Source organism: Sorex araneus, chromosome 10 (genome assembly GCF_027595985.1).
Source record: "Sorex araneus isolate mSorAra2 chromosome 10, mSorAra2.pri, whole genome shotgun sequence".
Classification (NCBI taxonomy): domain Eukaryota; kingdom Metazoa; phylum Chordata; class Mammalia; order Eulipotyphla; family Soricidae; genus Sorex; species Sorex araneus.
Genome location: NC_073311.1, coordinates 1,403,127 through 1,423,335, shown reverse-complemented (window position 1 = coordinate 1,423,335; position 20,209 = coordinate 1,403,127). Strand labels below are relative to the sequence as shown.

Genomic DNA, 20,209 nt, shown 5'->3' with positions numbered 1-20,209 from the left:
TGAGGCTGAAGCAGCCCTGAACACAGCCGACACTTCAAGTTCCAGCTGGACGTGCCATTATTGTCAAAACCCGAAATGTTCCTTGGTTGGGGGAAAATCTTTGTGCACCAGTTTCCCTCACTGATTTCTGAAGTGCGTCTCTCAATTGAACTAAAACTGTGATCCCTCCACATTAAATACGAACAAACAAAAACTGAAGCCTAAATTGCTATGGTTTCATACCTCAAAGTCAAACTGCATAGAAAGCATTAGAATAACAGATTTGCATTTTGTTATTTAGGTGAGAAAATATGAGGCAAGAAATTATTTTTCTCCTCTCCAGCTCTAGAATATTGGCTCCATTAGGCCAAATAAATAGTTTTCACAAGGAAATAAATAGGCCGTGAAGTAGCTCAAATTCCCCTGTGCAAAGAACATTTAAATAAGATGTATCCTAAACAATAAATTATTACAGATGGGGGAGGATGTGCAAAGGAAATGTTATAATGGTGAGAAAAAATGTTTCTTAAACAAACAAAGGAAAAGACAAATTCAAAATACTAGAAATCTGGAGGGAGTTTTGGTGAAGATCGATGCCTTAAACACTGTGAAATCCATGAAGGAAATAAAAATATGCTAAAATATATGCATGAGAGTACAATTAACTGTTTTATAAATCCCAGTACCTTAATAAAATTTTTTGAAAGAAATTTGAAAAATATATGTACTGAAACAAAATGATCAAAGAAAGAGAAGGGGAAAGGATAACAATGCTTATAAAGATGGGTTTAAGGCAGTCTTACAAAAGGAATAGCAGAAAAAGTCCTGAGAACATAAATCAAGAAGATGAATTCACCTTTAAAATTTTTGTCAAATCTTGTTCCAATTTTGAATTAAAAACCTGATACCAAAAGTGAAATATCTGAATAATGAAAATAGTCTTGAATCTTTGTAAAAAATCTTTGTAAAAAGCATCATAAAAATGGAGTGACAGAGTTTACCAGTCAAAATAATTACTTATTTAAATAACCATGGTATAAAGGTTTGATCTACAAATCAAGCCTTACCACAGTAATATAGTCAATGACACTTTAAAGTTTTTGAAAAATAAAACTATTGGCTATAGTCATGAGTTGAAGAATTTTTATTTCAGAAATGAGTATATGAAGAAAAATTCTTAGAAATTAATGTCCGGCTAAGTTTACAGTCAAGGATGAGGGCAAATGAAAGAAAGCGTGAGACTAGGAAAGGAAACTAATCTTAATCAGAGAGTAGGACAGTTAGTTGCACTTAAAGTGGGGCTAGTCATCAGTGCCATGGGGAGTGTCTTGTCTTTTGCTAAATCAATGAAAATTCTCATTAAATAGTTACTATGTACTCTGAACAGTCCTAGGAATAGAGGAAGGCACATGAGAATTTGAAGGGACAGTCCCTGGGCTTATCAATTAACTGTGTAGTTGGAGAGTGAAATTTTAAGCCAAAGGAGCCACGAGGGAACCATTCAGACTGGTCTGCTATCTGTCATTGCACCAGACCTTTGGAGGTATATGAGAAGAAGACAGGAGGTCCTTGTCTACCTTGAGAAGAAAGAAAGCTCTTCACATGTTCTACCTCACCAGGTAACAAACTACCCAGAACTCCATCATTCATGAATCCTGTTTCATGAATTACCTGGAAAGGAGTTCTGAGCCGTGACAATGGAACTGGCATTTAGCAAGCAAGAGGTGAGTTAAGGATAAAAAGTCATGAATATGGCTCAGCAGAAGAGCATTTGCCCTGCAGGTGTGACCCTGGACTCAGGCAGGGTCTGGTGCTGTAGTAATAACAAGCCTAAGGAGAAGAAGGAAGAGGAGATTATTTCTGGGTTACGTCTTTTAAAAAAGAAAGAGGTTGTTTTTTTGACTGGAGCAATAATAGCACAGTGGGTAGGCAGTTGCCTTATACCCAGCCAACCCAGGATTTATCTCAGACAACTCATATGGTCCCCCAAGGCCACCAGGACTGGTCTCTGAACACAGAGCCAGGAGTAAGCTCTGAGCACAGCGCTGGGTATGACACAAAATTAAATAGTAAAATTTAATTTAAAAGAGGGTGAATAATTCTCACTGTTTGGAAATAGCCTAAATGTTGTCTAGTTTGTGGTGGTCTTTCCTAGGAATACTAATTTGTCAGATCAATTTCAGCAGATTTTGCTATTTTCTACCCCAGACTCTTGAGTGGCTTCTTGGTATCTTGGGAATCAGGAGACTGACAGCTTTGAGTCAACTACGACTTCGCCACCTCATCCACACCAAGGGCCCAGCACTGCTGTCTCTGCTTTGGGACTCCTCATCCCTCCCTGCCTCCCTGCTCAGGCCTGGCCTCTCCTGCAGGCCCAACTCAAATGTCAGCTCCTCCAAGAAGCTGAGTTCTGAGGATGCCCATTGGATGTGGGGAAGTTTTTCTTGTGATTTCCCTCCAGTGCCTCGGAGTCAGTAGTTCGGCTTCAGGCAGGAGAGAATTTCAAGCTTATTGAGGGTAAACGCCATTACCCCTTGAAAATTCAGTGTGCTTGGAGAGTTGCTTAACATGTTTCAAGACTTGAGGATCTTCACTGCTACTTTCTCTTCTCTCCTTAGCAACCTCCAAGAACTTAAATTTTCATTCTTCAGTTCCATCTCTAGCACCACCCCAAACCTTAAGGAACATTTTTCTCACAAACACCAGCTGTTTTATTTAAGGCAGAGTTCTTGACCATAGCGCTCACCCCACCCCGCTCCCCATGCCCTGAAACACTTAAACTAAGGTGCAAAGGTACTCAGTGAAAAAAATTCCTCCAGGAACCCCTAAGTAAACATTTGATGGCTAGAGGGATCACTTGGGGTGGGAGATGTGTGCTAAAAGTTGACTATGGACCAAACATGATGACCTCTTAGTACCTATATTGCAAACCATTACACCCAAAAGGAAAGAGTAAGAGGGAATGTGCCTGCCACAGAGGTGGGAGTGGGGGGTGAGGGGCAGGAGGCAAACTAGGAACATTGGTAGTGGAGAATGGGCACTGGTGTAGGGATGGGTGCTCGATCATTATATGACTGAAACTCAATCATGAAAGTCTGTAAGTCTGTAACTGTATCTCACGGTGATTCAATGAACAATTATTTCCTTCAGGTAAATGTGGAGAGAGCCTTTGGGGACTGCGAGATGGAAGTGACTTCCCTAGACCTCATTTTGAATAAAGTATTCTAGCTTATTTTGACTATTGCTTAAGCATCCAGGAATTGAGCAAGGTAGAAAGAAAGAAAGAAAGAAAGAAAGAAAGAAAGAAAGAAAGAAAGAAAGAAAGAAAGAAAGAAAGAAAGAAAGAAAGAAAAGAAAGAAAGAAAGAAAGAAAGAAAGAAAGAAAGAAAGAAAGAAAGAAAGAAAGAAAGAAAGAAAGAAAGAAAGAAAGAAAGAAAGAAAGAAAGAAAGAAAGAAAGAAGAAAGAAAGGAAGGGGGCATTAAGGACTTTGAAATCGCACTGGAGATGAGAATCGGCAGGTTGCTGCCACTCTCTCTAAGGTGAGGCGAAAACGGGTCGACAGGGGTCTTTATGTGAGTCCCCAGATTCAGCCTGCCCATTCCAAAGCCCAGTCTGGGACGGGTTTCCAGGTTGTGATGTGTTTGCTAACCCGGAGAATCCCCACTGGTAAAGTGGTGGAGTTGGCGCTACAGAAACGCTTCGCTTAGGAGGTTCGGATGGGAGCGGCGGGGGTGGAGGTGTCAGAGCGGAAGCAGTGAGTTAGGAGTCCAGGATAGCTGTGAGCACTGTAGCACAGAAAGGTGCAGCCAGCGTGTCTCCGTGCGCTTGGGGGGTGCGGGACAAAGGCATGGGGAGACAAAGAGGAGAAGGGGGCACAGGCGCGCCTCTCCAGAGGGGAGCGCGGGACCAGCGCAGGACGCACGACGCGCTCCGGGCCGGCAGGGGGCAGCAGTGAGCGGGAGAAGCCTGGTGAGGTCCCCGCGCGGTGACCGGCTCGCCCGGAGCCTCCCCTTCCAGCGTGGGGCGAGGTTCGCGCACGCCTCCCCGCGGGTCCCCAAGCCCTGGAGAACGCCGCGCACCGCCGGCTCCGCTCCGAGGAGTAGGGTGCGTGCAGGGGTGGGGTAGGGGCGACAGGGGGCGAGCCCGCGAATGAACAGAGGGCGCCCCGGAGAGCGAAGGGGCGCGGGCTCCGCGGGGACGGGGCGGCCGGGGGGTTCTCCGCGTGCGCTCCCGTGTCGTCGCGCCTCCCGTGCGCCCCTGCCCACACCCGCCGCGGCGTCACCGGGCACGGGGCGCACCCCCGACGTCCGCGCGGCAGGATGGCGGGGGGTGGGGGGAGGGACCCGGTGGACCCGCGCGCGCCGCCGCCTGGGTTCTGGCTCGCGCCGTCGAGTCCGGGGCGTGGGCCCGCGGCGGGCGCCCTTGACCACGGGCCGTATGCAAATGCCTGGGGAGGGGGCGCCCGGCGGCCCGGGAGGGGACTGCCCCGCGCCGCCGCCCGCACGTCCAATGAGAAGCGCCCCCGCTTGACACCTGCCTATATACAGGGGAGCGCCCCCGGCCGCGCACCGCGAGCTCCGCCCGCACCGCCCGCGGGCCCCCGCCACCCGCCACCATGACTTCCAGTAAGATCGAGATGCCCGGCGCGGTGAAGGCCGACCCCGCCGCGCTCATGGCGTCCCTGCACCTCCTGCCGTCGCCCACCCCCAACCTGGAAATCAAGTACACCAAGGTAAGCCCGGCCAACGCCCGGCGCCGGGGGCGCGCTCCGAGCGCAGTCGGCGAGGGGGCGGCGGGCCCGCGTCCGTCCTCGGGGGTCGCGTCCGCCGCCCGCTCGGCCCGGCCAACGGCCGCGTCTCCCGGCGCGCCCCGCCGCGCTCCGGAGCCCCGCGGCTGCTGCGCCGCCGTCCGGCGGGCGCTCGAGCGCGGCCCCGCGGCTCAGGGGCCACCGCCAGGGGCCCGGCCGCCCGGCCCGGGAGCGCGGCGGGGCGGCGGGGCGCGGGGCTGTGGGCGCGGCGGGCGAGCGGCTCTGCTCGGCGGGGCGCGGGCCGGTGGGCGGTGGGCGGCGGGCGGCGGGCGGCGGGCGGCGGGCGAGCGGCTCTGCTCGGCGGAGTCCGCCAGAATCCCGCGGACCTGGCGGCTCGCCGTGCGCTCGAGCCACACGCAGCCTTCGAACCCCGGAGGCCGCGGCGGTTTGCCTGGTCGCGTCTTTGTAAAGGCGTGCAAAAACGAAGCGTTCGCATTTGAAACGCGAGATTTTTCTCTTTTCCTTTTTGCAACGAACTCGGACGGTTCGGGTCAGGGGCGAGCAGTGACTTTTGGTCGTTGCATCGTATGAAGATGAAACAGGCGTTCGCTGCCCGGTAGAAACGGAATTTGCTCTCTACCAAGGCGACCAAAAAGAGCGGAGCAGCTACACAGGTGGTGGTGGGGGGGTGATCAGATTATAGAGCCTTCCGGAGGTGGGCTGAGAGACAGAGGGGCTGGAAATCACCTTGCTGAGAGTCTGCGGCTCAGTTCCCTGGTTAGATTTTCTATTTCTGTCAGATGATTTCTATTTCAAGTGTTCCCCCCCAACCCCCCATAGTGCAAAACCGCGGACCCGGGAGACGGTTCAACTTGTCTTCTTCCGTCGTGGTTTATTACAAGATAAGCTCAATTTTTCTCCAGATTGTTTAGTTCTGGCTAAATTAGAGGGTGGCTTAATTTTTTTTTTAATCTTCTGTTTGCTGGAGTTTTGTTGTTGTTATTTTCTTTTAAGAAAGGAAATAGCCATCGTCTGAATACCCGGTTTTACTTGCATTGAGTTTTAGGATACACATCAGGGGCGACTCCTGTTTTGAATGTGTTTGGATAAACTTGATGTACCTGTTCGCTTTTTTAGGTGGTGTGACCAATTTTTGAAAGCCGTTTAAATGAGAAGTCGTTAATACTTACTGCCTTTAAAAAAGCATTGTTTGCATAACAAAAGTGCCAATGTTTGGCACACCTCGTGGCTGGGGACCTGCAGGAAAAGCATGCAGGCACACGTTTTGTTTAAGCGGGTCCCTAACTTCTTTGGGAGTTCTTTAAGGGTCTTAAAAATGGGGCGCAGAGGGGATAGAACCCTCAGATTCGAAAGGGGTTGGCTTTAGTCTATTGAGTGGACTTTCTTACAGTCCTTGAAAAAGACATTTACGATATGCTGTGAGTATCCTGGGATTTAATTTGGAAGCTCTTGCAGTTTTTTCCCCCCTCTAGCTAACTCTGCGCTCTTTCTTTTCTCTTGTTCCCGCCCCCCCCCCCAAGTAGGAAAGACAACTGATTTATAGCTAATTGAAACCTTTAATGTGGAGTCTTTTAGTCCAGGAGAGACTTTTATCCAGTATCCACTTTCCCACTTATTACAAAGGAAAGCAGTCAGGAATGAAATAATGATTGTAACTTGATTCTTTAATTTGTGGGGAGGAGGCATCTTATTTGGGACTTGACAAACAACCCTCATAAACACTTGAGTAATACTAATCAAAAGGCAGCTCTTTTCACGGAATCTTGTAAAATCAGGTATCTGTGAACATTCCCTCCAGCTGGCCTCTTCCAGCTCCTTCGTGTGACTTCAGAAATTTCTGAGACAAGCTTCTGCGGCAAGTGTTTTTTTTCCTTTTTAGCACTGAGAGCAGAAGCTGCTCTTTTGGTAGCTGAGTGGAATGGGTAATGATATTTCGTTTAAAAGGAAAATACAGCAGAGAGATATCTTTTGAAACCATTTTGAAACCATTTCTCCGAAGCAAGGGAAGTGAGCAATGTTAAGCAGAAGGAAAAGTAGAATAAATCATTAGTCTTTTAGAACAGTGATACACATTTAATAGGGATTTATTGAAAGTCAGTGTCTAAAGAATTATGCTAAAGGAGGGCTTGCTGAAAAACTCAGGGGAAACCAGTGCAATTTTTATGCTAGAAAATGGTGTTAGACAGAGGACGATCCTTTATTAGGAGTTTTTTTGGTTTTCCTAAATGGTTGATGTTTTTAGCAATGTTATTACAGGTACAATTGTTTGATATGGTTTAGGGAGCAAGAGTAAAAACACCGCTTATGTGTAACTGATCAGAATATGATAATTTCCCGTAGAACCATGCACTGGTGAGCTTACAAGTTTTCTTAATTTCTCTCACTGCTACTATTTCTTCTCAAAGTGTTTTGCTTTTTTTAATAAAGGGAGTATAGGGAAAGATCATCAGAAATAAAATGGAATTGTCTTTGTTAATGCCCAAATTGGAGTTTAATCTCCAAAGATACCACAACAGTGAAAACTAGTGCTTTTTGTAATGGTTTGAGAGCAGTTATGTTTAGTTTTAAAAATAATCCTATCTTCTAGAAGTTCCAATGCCCATTTTAATCAAATGATCAATTGCAGTACTATCTTTGGAGTATGTCTTATTTGTATTTACCCAAATAAGCAAGATGGGCATCTACTTTAAAAAAATTATCTTTGTTACGGAATATGTGTTTCAAAAGGTTGCATTAGCCAAGAAAGATACCAACATGAAATCCCTTTGAGACTGAGAGAATGTCTACTCTCTTTGCTGGTACCCTAAGAAGAATGCTTTACACAGGGTTCAGGTGGCTTTTAGCTCTGACTTTTTGAATTAAATGATTTTATGACTTATGACTTTGTGACTCAGATTTTCGAGTTGTTTCTGTTTGGTCATTTTGATGTTTGGAAGTTTTGTATAGCTAAATATATTAGAAGCGGATGTCCATTGTTGAATCAAGGCAAGCTTTTAACTAAGTAGCCCTAACTGCAGGAGGTATTTTCCAGATTCCCAGAAGGTATTTGAAAACTTCTTCTGTCTCTCTTCTCTATTGCCCTACCTTCTCTATTGTCTTCTCATTCTCTATTGTCTTTTCTTCTCATTCCACTAGTTTCTTCTCCTTCCCCCAGCGCTCTCTATCTCTCTCTCTGTCTCTCTCTCAATCTCTCTCTCCCTTTCTCTTTCTTTCTCTCTCTCTCTCTCTCACACACACACAGATGTTTCTCTGTTGATCACTTTCCCCATGAGTTTATATGCCCATAATTTAACAGAAGCATAAAGGGTTGTGGTTTCTTCCAGCATCTTTTACTGTGGGGAGTTAAAATACAGAAGGGATGCTTAGTAGAGTACTGACCTACTAGAAACTAGAAGAGAAAAGACAAGAAGGATTCAGCTAAATTTTTGTGCTTATGTACATTAGATACCAACTGTTTATTCATTTATTTACTAGCCTTCATTGAACATGGACTGATTTTGGTTGATTTCATTTCTGTTTAGAGGATGTTTAAGTGATCCTATTCCTTAACAGTGCTTTGCATATTACAAGCTGGGATGTAGAAGCATCTGCTTTATGGGAGTTTAGAGTCTTAGAAGAAAGGTTGGTGCCAAAACTTGGTTGTCAGCATGGTGGTAATTTGATCAAGTTTATAACATAAACAGTCATACTTAGCTTACCATGCCACTTACACTTTCCTAAAAGGCTGACTAATGATTCATATAACATATTCATACCTTATCTCTCATTTGATCCTCGCAAATCCTTTTGAAGGAGAGAGGGTAGAAATAAGTAAGAATAATTGTAAAAGAAGATCCTGGCCTTGAGTTAAAAAAAATTATAGCTTTGTTCTCATCTTGTGCTTTGTTGTCCCAGACATACACTTCTTTGAGAAACAGAGAAATATACAGACATACAGAATTGAAATCTTCATTTTTAAATTTATTTTTATTTTTTAAAAAATCTTTTATTTTTTGTATTGCTTCTCTTGTGAGAATGGAGATAATACAAACCAGTCCATATCTTTCAAGAAGTATGGCTCTTGAATCTTTGACTTTATATCAGTGCTATGATGTTTCTGGGGATATTGTTTATTTGTTTAAAGAACTGGGTGAGATTTTTGCCTCTTAGTAATTGTTTCTTAGAAGATGGCATGGGTCGATAAGCTTCCACATTTTCATGTCTTGACTAAAAAGCATGTCTTGAGTACAAGTAGTTCATGAAATTGTTACTAAAGGACCACTGGTTTTTTAAAAATAAAGATTTACAATTATACTGAGTTTTGACATTCTTATTATCTTCATTTGACTCAGGGAAGCTAATCAACCTCATGGTAGGCTTGAATAAGTTCTTGATCCTGGGTTCCTGTCTGATTTCTTCTGGTTCCTGGCCATGTGGCCATACAGAATAACCTTTTGCCAAGAGATGCCTGTCCTGACATAGATGGACTGCACTCATTTGTGGAGATAAAATAACATCACATGAGGCTGACAACCAAGGACAGTAGGTACAAGGGCCAGGTGGATTACTCCATAGCTGGAAGACTGCTTCATGAGCAGAGGGGAGAAAGCAGATGGAATAGAGAAGGGATCACTAAGAAAATGATGGCTGGATGAACCAGTTGGGATGGGAGATGCATGCCAAAAGTAGATAATGGACCAAACATGATGACCTCTCAGTGTCTGTGTTGCAAGCTATAATGCCCCAAAGTAGAGAGAATGGGGAATATTGTCTGTCTTAGAGGCAGTTGGAGGGTGGGAAAGGGGGTGTATACCTGGGATATTGGTGGTGGGGAATGTGCACTGGTGGAGGGATGGGTGTTTGATCATTGTGAGATTGTAACCCAAACATGAAAGCTTGTAACTATCTCATGGTGATTAAATAAAAAAAATGCCTGTCCTTTCTGTCTATAAAATGGAGAGTGATAGCTTTTATTTTTGTAGATAGAAAACTCTGAAGGAGCCTCTTTTGTGGGGTCCAACTTCCTTATAAGCGGGTGACATCATTCTCTGTTGCATCAGAGAAGCACAATGATCAGGCCATGACTAAAACAAATCTGAAATACCAACAAGCAGACTTCTTTATTAATGCTAAGGCAGTAGTGAAATCGAAGTCCTGATTGACACTCTCTGCTACTTTTAGTTAATTCTGGTGACAATTTGCAGGGTCAGAAAACCATGGTCTGTCTGATTTTGTAATAAAGTTGTTAGGACACAGCTACACCCTTTCAGTGATCTATTGTCCCCGGCTGATGTTGGGATATGAGGGTGGAGGTGAGCCCTTGTAACAGACCATATATTCTGCATTTTAGAAAAAGTTTATGAGCCCTCGACTTAGAAAAAGAAAAGACTCCAAGTTAAGAACAGAACTTTTCCAAACACTTGTCAGAGCGATAGTTAGACTGCCAGCTACAATCGTGATTCTGGAGGAGAAGCAAGAGGAATATGAGGATGGGGCCACTTCCTCTCACGGGGCTACTTCGCCAGGTGTCAATTTCTGTATTAGCCGAAACTGAGATAATAGGTACATTATGAGATGGAGGCATTGTATGAAAGTGGAATATATTGTATGTAAGTGGAAAATGATGCTAATTAGTTTGTAGTGTGATGATTACACTTGTAATTTCAACTTAATGAAGGCCCATTTTCATAAAGATAATAATTGTATGATCAATGAAGTTTTGTGTAACAGGCCACTGTTTATAATTACACAGAATACTTTTCCCTGTCACTTTGAATTGTATTTGTGCAGAATTAGCCTTGGGATTCTTGGTGGAGAGGATTCTTATCAAGGTCTTGTCTTAACTAAAAAGCAACTAAATTAATTTCCCTGCTTATAATTTAATAATAGTCATACAAGCTATTTTCTACTTAAAATCAACATTAATATGTCTCATGCAGTTGAGTGGATCCCAGGTTCTTTTATTTGAAGTAGTTCAGACAATATTGCCATTTATAAGTCAGACAATATATGAAGATATTCTCACATGGTAGATACTTTTTGGATATATAAATATGTCTTAGTTTGTATAATTTCAAACTGAGAAGATTTTCACTGGTTCTCAATGCCCATTTTAATCTGAGAATTTCATCTCCCAAGGAGGAAAAAGCCTCATACAGTGACTGATTTTGGAAAGTCCTTCTATCAATTCTTTAATTTTTTTAGCCAATGAGATAGACCCTTTCACATAATCCAGACATTTTTGATTTTTGCTTTGTTTTGGGGCCACACCCAATTGTTCTCGGGACTTACTCCTGGCTCTGTACTCCTGGATCCTGGTGGGACTTGGGATAATATTGTGTGCTGAGGATCAAACCCAGATCAACTCAAGGCAAGCACCTTACCTACTGTGTTATTGCTCAGACCCAGCAAAGCCAGTCATTTTCCCTCAAATACCAAACATAATACCCATAGAAGTAAGTGACTGCCTTAATGTCATTTTGGTTATGATTTGTGATTTTGTTTTTGTTTGGGAGTCATACTCAGTGGTGCTCAAGTCACTCCCAATGGTGCAGGGGGCAGGGGCATGCAATGAGATTGAACAGAGGTCAGCCCCATGCAAAACAAGTGCTTTAACCTCTGCGCTATCTTCCTGGCCTTAGTCAGATTTTACTTGCCTTTCAAACCTACCTTTGAACTCTATTTCATGTTACCTTTCTGATATATGAGATTGTTCTGTTAATTTATTGGTATTTTGGTATAATACTTTGGTATTTCTTATTTGTCTGCTTTTTAAATGTACTTGTGTTTGAATTGTTTCCTGTAAAAATCTTAGCTCTTCTTAGTTTATATGTGGAAAGTCTTTGCTGTTTCACATGATTTGAAAATGCTTTCTAACTTTAAAATTTTCCAGTTGGAACCTTAGAATGCTTCCACCATCTACCTAGACTTTTCCTAGCCTCTTAGCAGAACTTCCTGGGGCCAAATGGACTTACCTCTGGAAATTTAGTTAAAAGATTAGAATGCCTGCGAGTGAATGCTAATTCTTGTTTTCCTTTTTCGGTGGTGGTGGGGGAGCACCAAGCAGTAGTCAGAGGTCTAGGGCCCGCTGATGGCAACTCTTGGCCCAAGTCAGCTTGGGCCAGGTGATGTGGTATTGCTCTGATCCAGTGAGATAAGGGGACAACCCCAAGGCCTGGATCAGCCTGGCCACACCTAGTGGCACTTCAGAGAGGTAAAGAGGGCATGGAACACTGGGTATTGGACTCAGGGCCTTGGCACACATGGGCATGTGCTACAGCCTTTTCTGCACATCCCCTGCCCCTTACTCTGATCATTATCATTGTAGGAAGCTTTCCTTTACTTCTAGTCAAGCTGTGACCTCCAAAAGTACTGTGGTATTTTCTTCCATCACACTGTGACCTTCAGAGAAAGAGTAGGAATTGCTTCATCCCTAGATCTCTAGAAAGATCGAAAACCTTTGGTACAATTGAAACTGGAAATACCAGTGTGTTATCTGAAAAGAATTTAGATCTTGGATACCAAAAGCTTTCCTAATCTGATTATACAATATAAAGAAAACTTAAAAATAAAGGATGATATTTTAGACAGTTTCTTATACATTATTTTTATTATTTTATCCCAAGTCTTCTGATTTTAAGCTCAGTGACGTGGAGGGCTTTGGCAGGTAATTTCTAGGGAGTTCTTAACACTTAAACTTTTAAGTAATAAAATGCTCAAAATTGATTCTTCTAATAGATTTGGAATCCAGATTTAGTAAACCTACAGACAAAACTAACCAGCCAAAATAACCTATTTCCTTCCTTCCCCAGTCCCTACCGCCAGCACATGCATCAGAACTGCATGCTGGGGCCTATGTAATGAGGGATGGAGGAAAGAGGGGTGTGGAGTAGAAACATAGAATGGGTATATAATCCAGGACTGGACTGGAAAGGTGGGAAATAGTCAATGAAGACTTTGGCTAGGAACACAAAGTTATGAAATGACTATACATCTATAGAGGGTAACTTAAACTCTTACTGTGTTTTATCAGAAAACTGGACTTCTTTCCCAAATCCTCTTGGGAGACAATCAGAAATCAGTGTGAGACAGTTTAGTTAGTTTTTTAGCAGGCCCCAGTCCAGCCAGCAGTAGGTCAGCAGTAAGCACATGCCATGCATTTCTTGAGATCTGGGTCTGATCCTTGGTACTTAAAAAAAAATGAACCCCCCCCCCAAAAAAACCCAAATGAACAAACATGAAAACAGGGCTGGAGAGGTAGTACTGGAGTTATGACACTTGCTTTTATGTGGCTGTAGTGGCCGTGACCCTGGTTCAAATCCCTGGCACTAAACATGATTCCCAGGGCACCACCAGGGGTCACTCCTGAGCACAGAGCCAAAGATAGTCCTGAGCCCTGCCAAGTGCTCATGGTCTCAAATCTTACTGTCTACTTCATCCCCTGCAGAAATCCAACAAAATCCCAAAATTTGTGAGTTCTATAAATTTTGTCTCATACTTATATTTAATACTTTGATCACCAGTATACTAATGTAATTTAATTTTCACAGGAAAAGTTTTCTGCATTAACTGGGGTTCTTTTAAAATGTTTAATGTCAGATATTTATCATTTTCTTGTCTATTATTTGAGGTATTTGAGGGTTTCTTGCATATAAAGCATAGTTACTCACAAAAAGAAGCACAGATGTGGGCCTGCCTTGGAGAGAAGAGGCTGGGAGGGATTCTCTTTTGGGAGTGGGGTGAGGTCAGGCCTCCAGTTGATTCTGGTGCATATGGAAGACAGACTCAGTAAGTGAGGTGATTATGTCACTTAAAGCAGCAGGAGAATCTGCCAAATTCAATGAACCAACAGCATGTCCTCTTTATTGGACTTGCATGTAGGAAATGACCTGTTTTGATCACAGAGAAGAATATGAACTTTTCTATAATAAACTTGTTAACTGTTGTGTTCTTAACATTTTACAGTAACACGAATCACGAAATCCCATTGTTCGTTGAATTTTCGAGCGGTCTCAGTAACCTCTCCATTCGTCCTATCCCTGAGATTTTAGAAGCCTCTCTGTACTTGGCCTTCCTAACGATGCCGCATTGGAGGCTCTTTCAGGGTCAAGGGAATGAGATCCAGCTTGTTACTGGCTTTGGCATATGGATACATCATGGGAAGCTTGCGAGGCTCTCTCATGTCGGCAGGAAACTTTCAGTAGCTTGCTAGTTTCTCCCAGAGGGAGAAGTAGGCTATAAGATAACATGCAGCCGCTTCACGGTCACGCACTTATGGGAGCTTGCTTTTAAGTCTCTGGATGTTGGCCGTTGATGGGATTACACACACCTGGGTTCCTCTGCTGGTACCTTCCTGCATGAGCCTTATCTGAACGTGTGGAGAGGGGCCTTGAGCATGGCTGTGGCTAGGTTCTGGTGGTCTTCGGCCGCCAGGAGCTCTGCTCGGGGCGGGGAGGGAAGCTGGAGCCCCGGGGAAGACAGCCAGGCGTGTGGGCAAGAGACTCTCTTTGTAAAAACATTTTACAAAGTTGCTTTTAATTATTTCATAAAATTATTGAAGTGCCCTTTTCCTGCTCTTCCATGGAATGGCTCCCATTTCTCTCCATCTTTCCCACAAGATTCTGTATCTGTATATCAATGAAGTCATAAACAACAACTCTACTGCATTGCATGCTGAGTCTTTTCACATAAATGAGCCATTGTATATTTGCAGATATACTTCCATATTTTCCCTCAAATTTTATTTCGGCGCTGTGGTTTGACATACTATTAATGACAATGTTTTGTGTATACAACATTCCAACACCACACTGTCCATTCTCATGTCCTGACTCTGTCCACTAGTATCCCAAGGCCTCTCACATCCATCCCCACCCTACCTTGCTCAGTTTGTTGGACCAGTTTTCAGGTTCTGTTGCGATTGGCCATTTGTTATTTCCTACTGTGCTTCTTTAACCCCACATATGAGCGCTCACTCTGTATTTGACCTTCTCCTCTCCCTACCTTAAGTCAGCATAATACACTCTAGTTCCATCTACATTGCAGCCAACTGAATGACTTAATATTTTTCCTATACCAGCATGGTATTCTATTGTTTGTGGGCACCATAGTTTCTTTATCCTGTCATCTGTTCTTGGACTTTTTTTTTCAGAATTTGGTTACTGTGAATAGTGCTGCAATGAACACAGGAGCACAAATGTCTTTTCTAAGTAATATTATTGGAGATCTTGGGCTAGATGCCAAGAAGTGGAATTGTTGGATCATATGGTCACCCAGTTAGGTTTTGTGAAATATCTTTCTCAAAAGAAGACTTCTGTGTCTTTCGCCAAAGTTGAACCACTCGACATTCCCACCATCAGTAGATTAGGGTCTCTTTCCCCCACATCTATGCAAACACTGGTTCTGTTAAAATATGTGCCAGTTCTTATTTGGGTTAGGTGACATCTCATTGCTTTGATTTGCATTTCCCTGATAAGTTATGCAGAACATTTTTTGTATACCTATTAACCAGATATCTTGAATGTCTTTTTTCAGGAAGTGTCTTTTCATCTCTTCCTCATTTTTTGATGGTTTATTTATTTGGATTTGTTGTTGTTTAGCTTTTTATTTATCATGTATGTTAACCCTTTGTTGAATGAGTGGTGGACAAAAAAATTTCCCTAGTCTGTGAAGTGTCTACTCTGGTCATCATGTTTTTCTTGGTACAGAGCAGCTTAATTTGTTGTGGTCCAATTTGTTTATTTTTTTATATAGCATTTTCAAGTTTCATCTATGTAGCTGGGTATAATTATTTTCAGTAATTGTATAGTATTCTATCCAATGCTTATAGGCTTATACTATTTACCTACTATAATAATGTTTCATTAACAATACTGAAACATCTCCTTAGAATTCCTAGGATTAGCGTATATTTAGTGTACATGCTTCATTGCGATATAAATGTATACATACATATGTATATATATATATATATGCCTTTTCTCTAAATAAATCATTTAATGCTATCAGTTTAGAGGTTTTAAAGTATTCCTTAGACCCAGGTTTAAACATAAAACTAGCATGCATTTTGTCAATATTTTAACTGTGTTTTAAACTCAAGTTGGTATTATAAATTAGCCTTTATGCTTGGATTTCATAAATTATTTAATTCATGCATTCGTGCCTATATTTATAAAACAAAATCTGAAGAAGACTAAAATTCTCTCATTTAAAGCTGTATTCAGAGGTTGGAGAATTGTGCAAGTCGGTACAGCATTTGGCTTGCAAATGACTGACCCTAGCTTGGTCCCAGGCACTGCACTTGGTCTCCTGAACATCTCTAGGAGTGACTTTTGAGCACAGAACTAGGAGTAATCCCTAAACAATGCCAGATATGGCCCCCCAAAACAAAACCAAATCAATAACAACAATAAAAAGAATTTAATGCAAAGGCCATAGAGATCCTCAACTGTCTGGTGATCTGCTTTGCATGCAGAAGGCCCTGAGTTTTTCTCCAGCATCCTGTGTTCCACCAAACCCTGCCAGGAACAGGCCCAGCACTCAGCATTGCCAGGGCTGCTCCTAAAACAGCAACATAATTGATTGCATCATACTCTCTCTGCATTATATTTTTGGAATACCTAGCAGAATTGACCATAAAATTTTTTTAAGTCACACCTGTTTTTTCTGAATACCCATATTACTTAATTGCACTAAACTTAAATGGGACATTTTTTTCCTTCTGTTATATTTTTCTGCATAACTTCTGTGGTAGTATTTCTAAAGTACCTAGCTTACTGTTTAATTATGTAACTGCTTGCAAAATGCTTGTTAAATGAATACTTGTTACAGTTGATTTTTGTAAATAGTTACAAATAGCTGCACCTTTTATCATAAATGCAACAGCTTTCAGATGACTACATCTTTCACATATGACTACATTTCATAAGTGGTCATACTGCGTTGTAAATATTATATTGATATTTGCATTTTACAAATGAGAATATCAAGCACAGTCAGCTTACTGATTCTACTGATTCTCCCAATAGTAAGTGGCAGTTCTGGGACTCAAATACATCCCTTCCATTTTTGCTCATAACAAGTCCAAGCATAATAATAACAGCATAGATAATAAAATGGAAACTGTTACCTAGAAGTCCACTGAGAGTTTCACAAAATAATTCCAATCCATGACTTAGTTCTTTGGGCATTGTCTACATTTACCTGAAGCCTGTGTCAGCTAGCAAAGATGAGAGTACACATTCCAACAGAAAAAAAAGTGGAGAAGGAATGATTAGTGTTTAGGTATAATCACCTTGGGAGCTTGTGATTCTTTAAGCTATGGTATGGAACTGTTTTTCTTTTTTTTCCTGCCGATTGGACATTAACCCCATGCCCTTTAATTGTTATGGGCATCCTTATTCATTCAAAAGTGAGGATTATAAACTTTTGAAAGTATTTCATATTTTTAATGCTTTCTTTAAGCCCCATAGGCCAGAGTTTTGTGTAACATAATCATAAACACTGTGGGAGAGAACATTGGCTGGGAAGAATTGATTGTTTGCATATCTCATATTTCTTTCTTTTACAGGCAATCATTTCTCACTAAAATTGAACAATTACCTGGTTTGTCTATTGCATGAAACTTCAGTGGGGGTTGTAAAACAAAAAAAAAGAATATTCCTCAGAAATTTATGCATCCTCCAAACAAATAGAATTTTGATGTTAGAATATGGTCGCTGGTATGCAGTGACGTTTTATCATAAATAATTGAAACATCCTATCTGTGGCCAGGGAGATTAATCAAAGGGCTGAAGGACATGTTTTGCATGTGGGAGCCCTGGGTTGGATTCCTGTTGCTGTATGGTCCCCGAACATGAAGCAGAGCCAAGAGTAGTCCCAGAGTACTGCTGGGTATGACTCGAATTTTCACAAAATCATGCCCCCATGCCTTTAAAACACAACGGACAGATTGTCACCTTAAATTTTGTTTAGTTGGTTTTTTTGGCCATACCCAACTGTGCTCAGGGCAAATTATAGTTCTGTGCTCAGGGGTCACTCTTGGCAGGGCTTGGGGAACTATATGTCATGAAGGAAATAGATCTCAGATTGGTTAATATGTACAAAACGAGTGCCCTACCCGCTGTATTGTCTGTCTTTGCCTTTAAACAGTACACATTTCTCTGTCCTTCACTCAGCGTTTCCCTCTTCTCCTTTCTTTGTCTCTTTTAAAATTATTTTTGCTTTTGCTGTTTAGTGCTTCTCTCTTAGATGTCAGATTCTTGGGTTCACTGCTACATGTATTGAATTTCCACTTGAGGCATTTCTGACTCTGATGATTCTGATGATGAGACTCTCGGGAATGACTGTTCCAATAAGTATCCTCGATGCCTGGGGCCACTCCACCTCTCGGCCACAGATCTAGTTCACTCTTGCCATAAATTGATCATTTTAAATCTCAACTGTCTCTTCACTTCTTTGCTTTCATGACTGTTTGTCTCAGGAGTGGCCCTTGATGGCCCTTTCCCCTGTTTTATACTGTTCCTAAAATGGTTCGCTGTGCCTGGTTAGTCCAGCTGTTTTGGCCAACTCTTCCATCTGTTAGCCGAAGAAATGATCCTATAATAACTACATTTGACTTCTGTGAGCCCTCCTGAGAATTAATAATTAGTTAATGGATTAAATTGGCAACATATACTATTCCAGATAACAGCCTGGGTTGCATTAAGTTAACCTCTACAAATGAGTATTTATTGGTGTACTCGGGAAGCACTACATGTATTGTCTTTAATTACTTCTCCGTGCTTCTGTGGGCTGATAGATATTTGTACTGAGTGAAAAAATTCTCAGATTGAGTCTGGGTGGTAGTTCTAGCCGTTTAGTGATGTGTGTCATTGTGCTCAGCACATTGAGCATAAATCCTGTCTTGTAAACAGCAGGGAGACTAATGAGGTTTGCCCACATTCTGGTATCATTACCAGGAATTCCAGCAGAGAAAAAGAGAGGCTTAGCAAAGAGTACACAAAACAGAGAGTTTGGAAATTCTTTTTGGTCTAATTACCAGAGGGGTTATTGCTTAACGTTAAGTATAGACATATATACACAAATATGGGTATATAAACTGCATTTATCTAAGGAAAATCTATTTTGTTTTTAATGAACATTGGCAAAGCCACCAACTTAGCTCTTCAGAGAGCTAAGTAAGGGCTCATACATGAGCCTCTAATTGTGTGTGGTATAAAGGGAATAGTTGTTGAAAAAATGCAGCTGTTAAAATTACAGCACATATTTTGCTTTCTCAGAAAACTCATCTCAGCCAACTGAAATTTTCATTCAGCCTTAGTCTTACAACTTTGGAGTGATTATTCTGTTATTTTTATAGTTACAAATGACTTCTAAACACACCAAATCATTTGAAAGAAACTTTACAAATACTGGTTTCTTAGATTTATATCAGATTTATACTTTTATTTTTACTGTTAAATAAAACATGTTATGTGACCATGTCACCCCAGGAAGTCCAAATATTGTCCTAAATGCCTAAACTAGTTTTCTTCCTGGACTTGAATTTTCATGAAAACTTACATCAGGGGTGCTTTTCTACCTTTGGGTTTGAATGAAAGAATAAATAAATTTATGTGGAAAATGATTTATTTCCATTTTCAGAGTTATCAGTAGGCACACAGTCGCTCCAGGGTAAAGTGTTCTGGAATTACCAGGCTTCTTCTTTGAAAGAAAGTGCCTGTTCTCCACTTCTCTCCTCCATCTCCCTTTCAGAATGGGAAAGTCCCCTCCTCCCGCCTCCACTCCCACTCACTCACCCCTTCCTTTGAAGGAGAACCCCGAAGGGTGCCTTGTGGGCAGTGTGCGAAGCCTCAACTAGGCCTCGGGAGACTCTCTGGTCCAGCTCTTTCACTTTCTGCTCACTTAGCGCTCCGGATACGTTACCAGCATGTATTCACTTCAGTATTCATTGAATTACTGAATGAACAAACCATCCTTGGGGAATATGGAAATGCTTTGTAATACTGGATCTGTTACTTAAATTACCTGGACATCAGTGTTACTATTTATACATTTACTGAAATAAAATGATGATTTACTAACCTACCTATTTATAAATTCACTCTCCAACTAGTTTAAGGGACTGGATTTGATTTATTATACCACCCTGACTCTTTGGAATTCTCCTTTAATTTCTAGGGCCCAGAATCAGGGATTTTGAAGATCACAGATGGAAAATATCAAACTTGTTTGTGTATCTTAATTCCAGTCTTTCATAGACTCCAAAATTGCACTTAAACAATGTTGTTTAAAAGTTTCAAAAGGATGTCCCTATAATTATTTACCTAATATTTATTTACCTAATATAGTCCTTATACCTTATACCTTATAGTTTCAAAAGCCTGTCTTTATAGTTAGCTACTCAAGTATCCCATAAGAATCTGGGATTCTAAAATATGAGCATTTATCATTGTTATAAAGATTCCCTGGAAGTGAGATGC

At 41.8% G+C, this 20,209-nt stretch overlaps 1 protein-coding gene across 1 annotated transcript in view; it reads left to right on the top strand.

The window, feature by feature from the left end:
* Window positions 1-4,004: 4,004 nt before the first annotated feature.
* ALDH1A2 (aldehyde dehydrogenase 1 family member A2) overlaps window positions 4,005-20,209 on the top strand; it is a 105,459-nt gene continuing 89,254 nt past the window's right edge. Inside the window, exons 1-2 of the mRNA XM_004602617.3 lie at window positions 4,005-4,084; window positions 4,528-4,712. Coding sequence (XP_004602674.1) covers window positions 4,596-4,712 — 117 coding nt within the window. The 5' untranslated portion in view covers window positions 4,005-4,084; window positions 4,528-4,595. The remainder of the gene's footprint in view (window positions 4,085-4,527; window positions 4,713-20,209) is intronic.